The sequence below is a fragment of the Bombus vancouverensis genome, chromosome 13 (assembly GCF_051014615.1).
Source record: "Bombus vancouverensis nearcticus chromosome 13, iyBomVanc1_principal, whole genome shotgun sequence".
NCBI classification, from domain to species: domain Eukaryota; kingdom Metazoa; phylum Arthropoda; class Insecta; order Hymenoptera; family Apidae; genus Bombus; species Bombus vancouverensis.
This window is the reverse complement of record NC_134923.1, coordinates 3,730,297-3,741,694: the sequence shown is the minus strand read 5'-3', so window position 1 is coordinate 3,741,694 and position 11,398 is coordinate 3,730,297. Positions and strand designations below refer to the sequence as shown.

Here is an 11,398-nt window from a genome sequence, read left to right as displayed (position 1 = left end):
ACCGGCTGAGTCGCTAATCATTTGTAGCGATCTTTTACCATCTTCCATTTTACGATGAAGACGGTCAAACATTCGAGGAAGCGGTACATTCATTGTTCACTGATTCACTGATTCACTCAGTCCGATATATCGTAGATAAGCGGAAAGATAACGATTATCACAGAAGGGCGTGGGTTGCTTACCTTTCTAACGAGACCATACCGTTTCTTACTCAGTTGCCATAAATATCAAAATGAACGTCCAACTTTTCAAGTTAATTCTATTCTTCGCGACTTTCCAATCGCTGTCGTGTTTTCAATGTGAGTATCGCTAGTAAATGTCGCTCGATAAGAAACATAATTGTGCGTCTACTTGTTCTTTTCACTGTATTTCTATCATCACGTTATTTAGTGGGCACACAGGAATATGGAAACGCAAAAGTCGGCGAGAGATGCGAAAGAGATCGCAATTGCATTCAACATGCATTTTGTCTTACACACATGACTTGTCAGTGCGATCAATATTACTCGCCTACTCCTGATAAATCGATGTGCATCGCTAGTGAGTATCGCTTTGTAAAATCTCGTGTACTGACAACTCTGTATATGTTCAAAGATTTATTTGTTGATTTGGAGTAAATAATAGGTGCCGGATTGACATGCACGGATGATTCGGTATGTGCATCGATGACGAACGCTGCGTGTAGGCAAGGAATATGCGCATGCAAAGATTCGTATATTTTAGATATAAATAATTCTTCAAATTGTATCGTTAGTAAGTAATAGATACGATTAGCAAAATTTCTACGAGCATCTTCGTGATCCGCATGGACCAATCTATATGTAAATGGATCGCACGTTTCAGGGCCATTAGTAGTGGGTGATCTTTGTCAAAGGACCGATGAGTGTCAGGACACGTTTGATCGTGCCATGTGCATCAATGGACGCTGCCAGTGTATCACGTCTTATCATTTCGTCAATGCAACGGGGAAATGTATTCAGACACGATGTAAGAATCGATATTGTGCTTCATTTGATTACATAACTTAGGTAGAAATGATTCGTAACTAAAGACAGGTTAATGAATTAATACACGTTTTTTTCAGTTTTATACAATCAATGTACAGAAGATTACGAATGTGTAGACTTCGATAACAAAAATGTCCTTGAATGCAGGGACGGTCAATGTGTTTGCAAAAACGGAGAAGAAACATGCAGCAGAGGTTAACCAAAATTAATTGCATGCCGCAATATAATTTGGTGAATCCATCTTTCTGACGAATCTCTTTTTTTCAGGTGCTACGCTCACTTCTATTGGAATTTTTGTGGTGCTTTTACCTTTTATATATTGACTGATTTAACAAATAGACGTCATCTTTCTAAACAAATCATATTATTATTTCCAACTGTGATTCTCCAAATTAATACATTATTTAATTATATGTTCTTCCTTTCAAATATTAGCAGTTATTTGTGAGACTTCAAAACATGAGAGTAAAGTGTTAGATATAGTATAGTTCGTAGTTCGTATAGTTCGTACGCACGTTAGGATTTATAACGCATTCACGCGATCGATCGTGGCAAATACGATCAGCTATACATATGTGTCACAATAATACGACGTACAATTCAAATCTGTTTGCGGTTCATGCGACATAATTTATAATTCGATATATTATCTTTCCATTTATCTTCCGACATGCGATCATATTTGTATTTGCAAATTTGGTTATTTCAACGCACTATTAGTATATATTTTAATTCTCCTTCTACCATTTTATCAAATACCAAAATAGTAATAATATTACTAATACATTCTATTTCGATTATGAAACTACACTGACTTCTATTTTTGAATTTTCATTTTTATCAAAACCAAACTCATATAATATATTTTCATATCAAAATACATAGTTATACTTACCTACTAGTTGATTAGTCAAATAACGTTAACATTAATACATTGTCTAATTCTTTGTTCTGAATTTTGGCAAACATAGTATTAGTAGATAGCTTTTAAAAATGATAATTTATATAATGTAGAATGCTAGGTCTATTTTATATCAATTTCAAATTAAGATATAGTACGAACTTGACACTCTCATATGCATTCACATTTAGAGTAGTACTAGCATCAAACGCCTGAGGTGTGCTATATGTGATATATAAATATCATTGAGGTTATGGAAAACAAAGTATAATTTGCAGTTTATTGTACGATAACAGTTCTAAGTAAAGAACTTAAATAAATAATATTAAATGTGCTCATTGATATATTCTTAAAAGGTAAATTTTGCTTCATAAGGAATACTATTAACCTTTAGAACACTACATGTATTATATAGAAAGTAAGGTTATGTCAGTTACTTAGCATTACGTGTAATTCATTTAAATGATTAATTCTGTTCGAAAAAAAATATCTATCGCAAAAATTCAACTACAATTATTTTTGTAACTTTGAACGATATATGTTCAATGCAAAAATCTAATATTACAAATGCTTTAAGAAAGGGAGAGATATAATTATAGTATTAACTAAATCAATTATTCGCTAGCATGTCGTGGTTTACGAATACAATACGTACAACTATCAACATTTGGGTACCACAAGTAATGCCTGTTAGATTCCGCTATCATGCAGACAAGATAGCTAAAGGTCCACTTGTGAGGCGTTATGGCTACGAAGATCCTATAGATATGAGAGGACTACTACCTCGCAATAGTGATAAGAAATTACCCATGCCAATATATAGACCAAAGGATGCTTGGGCTGAAAAGAGAGCATTGTTTGGTCAAAATGATTATATAGATATTTTGGGTTCAGACAAAATTCATCCTACTAGAATCTTATATAATGTACCATCTTGGCTAAGAGGCGTAAGTGGAAATGAATATCAGGTACTACTGAGAAAACAGAAAATGTTGAAGCATGGTGTATTTCCAATAGCAAGACCAACTAAATGGAAAGAATTAAAAAAAAGACTAAAATATTTATTCAGATATTTAAACAGAAAGACTAAAACTTACAGCTCACCACAGTAATGTATATCAAAGTCAGAAAATATAATTATATACTGCAGCAAGACTAATACATTCTACATTTTTTATTTTCATAACATTAAAATCCTCGGATATAATAATGGTACACGTTGTAACAAAATATAAAACAACGTATTTATTTATTGACAAACAATAGTTAGTCGGATATATGATTTATTTTTAATTACGGAATAATGTAAACACTCTTCCGCTTAAATTCTTTGCTATCATATACATCTAAGGTATTTTAGAAATGTGGGTGAAAGAGGGAGAGATTACTCGTTTATATATACAAAATTAAGCATAAAATGGTGACAGCCACGAAACAGACGTATTTCTGACGATAACTATCGACACTTGTAAGTACAGTTAGAAGAAAATTCTAAAAAAAATTAATACAGATCTCATAACTCTTATTTATATATGTACAGAGAAACTGCGAGTATTGTCCATTTTCTTAAAAAAGTAACAATAAGTCTTACAATTCCAAAAATCGATGATCATTCATTAAAAAGATTGCATATTGCATTTAATATAAGTTTCGCGATGGCTGTATGCCCGAATGTGTTATCGATATCAATATTTATATACGTTCTTTTTTTTGTTTTTATGAACGGAAAAAGAAACATTATTCTTCTTATATGGATAAAACTTTTAATTGTTTTTTATTATAACCTTTTTTGTATTAAAATTATAATACTGTTTAAGTAGTGGTTTCGGAGACTTCATACAAAACGTAAGATTTGTATTAGGCAAAACCATCGCGAACACAATGATGCGAAAAGTAATTTTTAATTTGTCTGATCTATGTACATAAACGTAATGGCAGTTACTTAAATTGTTGAAATATTTTAACCAGCATTTATCGCTGTAGCTATATACTTGAATAAGAGTAATAAATTTATAAATGATTCTGTAAGAATGATAGCAATGTAGTTTCATAATGTTTACTAGCATCCAAACTTCTGAGGCTATGTCTTTCATTGGGGTAAACTTGCAGTTGATATGGTTTCCCAGATTTTATAAGAGCATTGATCAATTGACTTGTATGGAAAAAGTGTACATTTTCGTCTATAAGTCCATGAATGATCAATAATCTATTTTCTTCATCAGGGAACTTATCCACATACGTTAAAACAGAACCAGACGTGTATCCATGAGGATTATCTTGTGGTAAATCCATGTAACGTTCAGTATATCCAGTATCATAAAAATTCCAAGAAGTAACTGGTGCACCGGCGATAGCTAACTGAAAATTGTACGTTTCGATTGTCGAATTTGCTTCTCTGAATATATATGTATGTACAACTATGTGTATATGTATGCGTTTGTGTATGTGTATATTCAAAATTTTTTAATCAAAGAAGATACCTTAAATATTTCTGGATATTGTATTAGGCCCATAAGACTTAAATATCCTCCATAAGACCAACCATGAATTGCTACGCGATTTAAATCAATGTAACCAGTAGTTTCCGCTAACCATTTTAATACCTCGACTTGATCGTTTAATTCAACGGATCCCATTCTGTGCTGCAAATGGCTTTCAAATACTAAACCTCTGTGATGTGAACCACGTGAGTCGATTAATACTACACAATAGCCTTGAGCAGCCAACATATGCATTCTTAAGTGCCTCATTCCCTGAAATGTGCGAAATTATTAAACGAATAAAATTTAATTTATCACTTTATACTTATATTTTTAAAATGCTTACTTTGAACGTATTCGATACCAGTTGTACTTCAGGACCACCATACACGTTCAATATCGTGGGATATTTTACACCAATTTGAAAATTGTGTGGTTTAAAGATCATTGAATAAATAGTGTCATTAGATGATATTTTATAGGTATAAATTTCCGGGGAAAATAATTCGGATTCCAAGGCGGATGGTTCCAATAAATAACCCACAGGTGTTAGAGAAATACTTTCTACTGTCCAATCTGATTGTGATATTTTAAATACCTAAAAAACATTGATTGTCACAAAGATTTGCTTAATGTCTACTGTCACAAAAGAATCGTACTTGACAAGTTGGTAACGTCTTGATGGAACTGTAGACAGTCACTAGCATAGTGCACTCCTTATTAAAATATATACTATTATGACTATAGCCCGGCCTGGTAAGCAGTCTCACTTCCAGCGGACGACGGAGAGATACAGCATAAACGTGCTGTTCTAGTGGACCCTCGCGTAAACCGCAAAAGTAAACAATAGAATTGATTTCGTCTACCCACAATTTTTTACCCAGAACCTCCCAATCTCCTTGGGTCAAAGCGACTTTGGAAGTAACTCGAGGTTGCAGAAAAATACTATCCATCTTATCCAATGGTTCTTCCACTTCGTTATTTAAACCTATAGGAAGAGAAAAATGTATTATTTCAATCTTAGTAGGTAATTAACCGTCACTAAGACCATTTGCTACTTTACCTGCTATGCTAGATGTAATGAGATATAGGTGTCTAAAGTCAGATTCTTCGCTGCCCCAAATAAGTTTTACTTCCGTTGGGTCGTCGGATGGTAGAAAATAAAGGAGATCATTAACATTAATCCAAATTGAACTTTGCTCGGAATATATTACTTGAACACTCGCCGATGATGGTGTAAAATGGTTTTCCGAATTGTACACATTAGGTGGTGGTTCGCAAAAATTATCTATCGATAACAAAACTAATTCCAGCCTTTGCTGCTTTCTGTCCAACAGCTGCACCCAAACACTATATTCGTACAATATTTAAGAAGTTATATTCATAGAAGCGAACAATGAAATAGAAATTCAGAACGTTTTCGACTTACTATTGTGCATCAGGAGTCCATCCTACTCTTACCATGTATTCCATCCATGGAAACATAATATGCAATGGATACTGGAGTTCTAATATTTCAATATCAACAATTTGTAATGTTTCTGTTAATCGAAATTGCACCATTTTAAGATTACTCCTGGCATTAGGTGTACCAGCCCTGGGAAACCTGAATTCATCTATATCTTCGGAATTTGATGTTGATGGAAAACAAAATATTTTTACATCGCTTTCATCGATTTCTTCATATACTATTCTATAGGTACCATCGTTGGATTTCGGCTGCCACCAATAGCCGATATATCTAAATAAAAGTATCACATTATAAAAAATATCTGCATAAAGCAAACATTATACCACAACCTGTATTATGCCACCAACCTAGTAAATTCCTCTTGCATTACATAAGAAGGAGTTCCTGCAGTGAGAGGATCATTTGCTAAACTTCTGCTACCTTTTCTTGCATGAGTTAATCTTACAGAAGAACCTGTGATACTATGGGACAGGTACAGGTCGCCTGAGCACGTATGAGCAATTAACGCATTATTCCATGGACAAATTTGTGGACATAGTTTTGCACCTGATGTTGACATACGAATTTCAGATGGAAAAAGAGGTCCGGCCTAATGTATAAATACGTTTACTGTCTTATTATCCTAATTATACATAAAAATGGAAAGCGCTAGAGAAAAATACCATGAATCCTGTGTCTATACATTGATAAAGGCTACTTGCTGCTGGAAAAACTAATTTTCCACTGTCTAGATGAATCTCATAACTAGTAATACCCCATGTAGCTAATCTTTTCCTTTCCCATAGTAACTGTTCTTCTCTCGATAGCCTTTTGGTACTTGAAACACTGCAAATAAATTTTCATATAGTCATATAATTAGATTTAGAAAAGAAATACCTTGTTTCGTTTTAGTAAAAGAGATTGCATTACGTTTGAAAATTTGCTTCTATAATAGGTTGCCAATGAAGGCGATAACCATTTGCATGATCTGAATGTGCAATGTCCACAAATAGTAACGTAGTTTCCCATCCATTGCTTGGACTACTAAGAAAATATATCCTTGTTCTAAAAAGAAGATGCACACAATTTAGAAAACATACACTACAAAAATAAAGAACTGTAATAATGCAAGGGTTATGTTACTATTTTAGAAGCATGTCTTACCGCCCATCTGGTAAAGATCGAAACGTTATAGATCCAGGCACAGAGCCTACCGATACACCGGACAATTTCCTACGTAAATCACTGACGACACTTCTCAATTCCGACCAACTTCTTTGCGTTACAGCAATGTCAGTTAGAATCCGGTCGCCCCCTTCGTTGCAAGTCTCCATATTTTCTCCGTTCTTACCTCCGTTTCTGATGTCATTCATCAAGAAGACAGTACTTTGAAAAGATCATATCAAAGAATTTTTCAAAAACGGTACCGCATCGTCCTATATACCAGAAAATCTGCGACAACCGCGGATGCAGCTTATTCTTAGGTTATGTCCGTGGATGGTTCTCACTTTCACCTACTCCCCAAACACGGCCTCTCCCTCCCCCTTCTCTCGACAAGCCCCACGACATTAATTTTGCGAAATCGTCAGCACAAGTTTCGATCTGTTTTTAGTAAATACGGGTGCCAAATATTCTCAGTCACCTATAACTAATTCGCAACTAGCGTGACAATCCTATCTATTGGCAGTTGTCAGAAGTAGACACTCATTGACACGGAAAAACGACACGTGAAGTCATATACACTATATATCATAAACACGGGGAAGATAATGGATCTTCTCTCTTTGTTGTCTTTTTTTCGACAAGTCAGTGCTCGTTTTACCTTAACAGAAAGTAATGGTAAACATAATTAAACAAACATAGTTTGCCTTGATCTTTTCGTTAATTTTTCTTTCCTCATTAATCTGCTTCGCCTTCAGGTAGCGTTCTCCTTTCTTCACTTTTAATCGCGACTGACATGCAATGCACAACTCGCGGATTCTTCAACGTCAGTGATTCTCAATGATAACTTTCAAAAACAGTTATTTACTCGTAGAAATTTAAATATCACTTCATTTATTTGTATTATTATATAAGAATATCGAACTTCATCGCACTCTTTCTGCCACTGTTTTTCACATAAGTGCTATTATTAGAAATATAGAACAATTTCAGTAAAATAACATCGTTAAGAACACTACTGCGAATATTACTTCGCATAAAACGTTAAGCAGAATTAAGAGAGGAAAACACTTAACGCTATATTATTTTTCCAGTTTGCCTCTGACTTCCTTTGTTTCTTGAGACTTGAATTACGGTTCTAAAGATCACGTACGCTCTGATATTAAATATTCAATGTTCATCTCCTTCGATCCTCCCGTTCTTTTTTTTTCTTTAGTTTTTATACCTACTGGAATAGCTTTTTTTTTATCATTATTATGTTTTCTCATCGAAAGATCGAACCTTCGCAAATGTTTAATCATGCTTTTCAAAATGCAAAATGCTTGCTTAACAAACATATTGATTGGTTTGTCCTATACAGCAATAACTCATGTTCCGAACAAGATCACAACAGAAAATCGTTCAAAAGGTACGATAACAAATAAAAAACAAACAATCCTTAACGACACACATTCGCATAACGTCAAAACTGTCACGATCTCCCCTTTTATTGAAACTTTCAAAGCAGGTTATTAACGATACTTAAAGCAATCTATTACCAGTTTCTTATCGTATTTATTAGACGTAACGTCATTTGGTTTTGGTTGATTGCAGAAATGAAAGGATGATAGGTCGCTTGAGAGTTCCGCTGTGTTTCCTAATGCGCCGCCCATACAGCGAGCCTGTAGTAAAGTTTGATTTATTCACTTCCGAAAAAATCAAGAAGAATTGGTCGGTAAGACTATTAATTGCCTTCACATAATCATTACGAATGCGATTATAATATTACACTTAAAGAAGTTATACGACAAATGAATTAACGACAGATATATTTAAGCTACTTGATTGTAATAAACGTTGAATTGGAACTGACTGGTTTTACCTAACACGTACGGGAATTCATGGTACGAATAATTAAATGTGAAGATGAACGTTAATGTCTCTTAATTTATATTCTTTTTAAATTTCTTTATTTGCAATTAAAGGTACGACTCTTTCAAGTTTGTAAAGTATTATACTGGGTAATATGTACAGAGTGTTTATCAATCACTTATTTGAAAAACAAGCATTCTTTACGAAGTCGTATACGTAATGATTATAATTATTTTTTGATAATGAGTAACAGTGAGAGATTTTCATAACAATTTGTTGCTCCTATATACGAATATTTAATCGTACAAAAAGAAAATATAAAATCGGGGTCTTATCGCGCACATTGCGTTTATTTTATTAGACTATATATGTACATCCTTGTTGTCACTATTTCCAGAAATACTTTTGCACGTTCGTATCGTATTGCAAACTGATAAATAGAGGGTCGCTTGCTTCTTTTTATTTGCTTCAATTTCGAGAAAGCCGAACGGATGCGGTATACTTTGATCGAGTTCCTCTTCGGTTTCCCCACATACATATACATGTATATGTATACAAATATACATCCTTAACGTCCATCTCGTGCGTCGATACAACATTTCTTTCATTTTGCACGCTCACACGAAATACATACTTGGCTTACGAGCGAACCCCTAAAAGCTCGCTTAAATATCGAATGCATCGATTCGGTATTAAACAACAGGTCGTTGAGTAATAATCTAAAATTTTCATAGATGGTCGACGTTTATGAGTTTGGCTTCCACAGCTGGTTATTTTCGTAACATAATCGCTGTGTCAGTTTAATTCGGTCTTTCCCCTATGTGGAAATATACCGAACTGTATCGAGACAACATTGAGCGTGTATTTATACATTTTATAATGTTAACGTTACTAAAGAAATTCAACAGAACTTAAGTATAACAAAATGGACTATTAATACCGAAAAGTACGTGGAAATAACTAGAACTCGTGCAGAGTATAGACGACGCAAGGCAACAGACAAACAGAAGATTCACGGGTCGAAGGAATTGAAGCAACGTACAAAATTAACAAAATTAGTCGAAACATAATCGATACCGTTAACACAAAATCATTGCATGAAAGACGAGAGTACGCTTAGACTCTTGGTATGTTTTCTACAGTTAATTTGTATACCTATATCGACGCCCACGATCACAATTTCTTCTCCTTCGTGATCTTACGTCAGAAGACGAGATTTGCGGTTTCTCCTATTCTTCACTTGTGACACCTTATCGTTAGACATACATTTGTGACGAAGCACGATTTATAAAAATCTTTACCAATGATCCGATCGAGCTATTTGCTAAAAGAAAATTTAATCCGATGACGGCCTAAACATAACGACCTTCGATTTTTAATTAAGCGAACGCAAGTGTTAATCGAGGTAAAAGCGCAATTCGGACCATGAGATACGAGGCGACGTGTATCAGCTTGTTTATTTTTAAAAGATCGGTAGCGATGGCGGCACTAAACCGAAGATACGAGGTTGGTTCCTTTTTGCTCTTTTTCTTGCCAGCTATAAAAATTTCTGCAGGGTCAGATGTCGCCTGTATCTCAGAGATGGTCGTCGCATAGAGGTAATTCCGCGCACTTCTTTTCCCCCCTTTTTTCCATTCGTGGCCATCCTATCAACTCTTCTCGTACATTCATCGTCGTTCTTTCTCTAAATTATCGGCTGGAGACTCGGAAAAAGTTTGGTTGCTCGCAACGTTTCTTGGCACGTGGTTCCACGTAGCGCTAGAACAGAGGAAAAGTAACGAAGAGAAAGAACAGAGCAGCCGACCAAGCAACCTAAGGGCATCAAAGATTTAAGCTCCACATCTCTTTACCCCGTCACTCGTCTTTTGCGCTCGTACTCGTGTAGAGTGTCTCTTGCCTATCCTCCTCTTCACCCGCTCCCTGTCTCGACTCTACCGAACGAGTGAACTATTTATCAGTAGTCTGAAACAAGTTACTGCGAATGTGTATTTCGGTGGAGTAGCAGGGACACGTCTAGGTCTCACGTGCCCCTGTAAATGTTTGAAAAATTCCGAACAACCTAGCCAAGTTAAGAAGAAACAATTTCGTAATCGTAGAATGTCAAAAAACGATATTAATGCGGATATCAGTTTTATTCGAGTTATATTTAGCTGAACATCGTCGATAGCAGAAATATCGCATCACGCGATCTTTTTGTATATCTTTTTGCGCCCGAGGTTGAATAACGATTCGAATAAAGCTACGTTTTCTTACAAACTTCGAAGTTTGTCCAACTCGTTACTCGTTACGAAATTACTTGTTAAGCTAAGTATGTGAATAGACTATTTCCTAGTCTGAAAGTGACAAAGAAGATAAACGTTCACGTGGAACGTGGTCCGATCGTTCAGGAATCACGATAAAATGGAATCTGCAACCGATGGTCTAGATCCGGCAACAAACGAACAATAAATCGCGAAGATTGACTGTGCAAGGAAAGAGGTAGGAGGCTGGTTAACCACCCTTATGAATTGCTCCACTTCCCCCTTAAGCTAATATCGTTCCGCAAACG

At 35.0% G+C, this 11,398-nt stretch overlaps 4 protein-coding genes across 4 annotated transcripts in view; 3 read left to right on the top strand and 1 right to left on the bottom strand.

Moving 5' to 3' along the window:
• Nucleotides 1–36: 36 nt before the first annotated feature.
• LOC117161881 (uncharacterized) lies at nt 37–1,815 on the top strand. The gene is made up of 6 exons (XM_033343643.2): nt 37–299; nt 391–540; nt 625–753; nt 844–987; nt 1,085–1,201; nt 1,275–1,815. The coding sequence occupies exons 1-6, from the start codon at nt 233–235 to the stop codon at nt 1,328–1,330; spliced, it is 663 nt and encodes a 220-aa protein (XP_033199534.2). The 5' UTR covers nt 37–232; the 3' UTR covers nt 1,331–1,815.
• Nucleotides 1,816–2,083: 268 nt separating this feature from the next.
• On the top strand, nt 2,084–3,067 carry mRpL51 (mitochondrial ribosomal protein L51). Its single transcript, XM_033343619.2, has 2 exons — nt 2,084–2,264; nt 2,534–3,067. The coding sequence occupies exon 2, from the start codon at nt 2,535–2,537 to the stop codon at nt 3,018–3,020; it is 486 nt and encodes a 161-aa protein (XP_033199510.1). The 5' UTR covers nt 2,084–2,264; nt 2,534; the 3' UTR covers nt 3,021–3,067.
• A 67-nt stretch (nt 3,068–3,134) lies between these two features.
• Nucleotides 3,135–7,913, bottom strand: LOC117161862 (dipeptidyl peptidase 9). Its single transcript, XM_033343600.2, has 10 exons — nt 7,003–7,913; nt 6,769–6,903; nt 6,522–6,684; nt 6,207–6,448; nt 5,818–6,129; nt 5,452–5,738; nt 5,048–5,376; nt 4,735–4,986; nt 4,389–4,661; nt 3,135–4,266 (listed from the first exon to the last, which is right to left on the bottom strand). The coding sequence occupies exons 1-10, from the start codon at nt 7,209–7,211 to the stop codon at nt 3,919–3,921; spliced, it is 2,550 nt and encodes an 849-aa protein (XP_033199491.1). The 5' UTR covers nt 7,212–7,913; the 3' UTR covers nt 3,135–3,918.
• Nucleotides 7,914–8,602: 689 nt separating this feature from the next.
• Nucleotides 8,603–11,398, top strand: part of LOC143303490 (uncharacterized) — a 54,290-nt gene continuing 51,494 nt past the window's right edge. The window contains exon 1 of the mRNA XM_076623704.1: nt 8,603–8,713. Within this exon, the coding sequence (XP_076479819.1) occupies nt 8,603–8,713 (111 nt within the window). The remainder of the gene's footprint in view (nt 8,714–11,398) is intronic.

Excerpts from the sequence above, each read along its gene's own strand:
- LOC117161881 (XM_033343643.2), top strand. The coding sequence starts at position 233 with ATGAACGTCCAACTTTTCAAGTTAATTCTATTCTTCGCGACTTTCCAA. Across the intron at positions 541-624 it reads TAAATCGATGTGCATCGCTA|GTGCCGGATTGACATGCACG; the intron begins GTGAGTATCGCT and ends AGTAAATAATAG. Across the intron at positions 988-1,084 it reads GAAATGTATTCAGACACGAT|TTTTATACAATCAATGTACA; the intron begins GTAAGAATCGAT and ends CGTTTTTTTCAG.
- mRpL51 (XM_033343619.2), top strand. The coding sequence starts at position 2,535 with ATGTCGTGGTTTACGAATACAATACGTACAACTATCAACATTTGGGTA.
- LOC117161862 (XM_033343600.2), bottom strand. The coding sequence starts at position 7,211 with ATGAATGACATCAGAAACGGAGGTAAGAACGGAGAAAATATGGAGACT. Across the intron at positions 6,904-7,002 it reads CGATCTTTACCAGATGGGCG|AACAAGGATATATTTTCTTA; the intron begins GTAAGACATGCT and ends TCTTCTTTTTAG. Across the intron at positions 4,987-5,047 it reads AGACGTTACCAACTTGTCAA|GTATTTAAAATATCACAATC; the intron begins GTACGATTCTTT and ends AATGTTTTTTAG.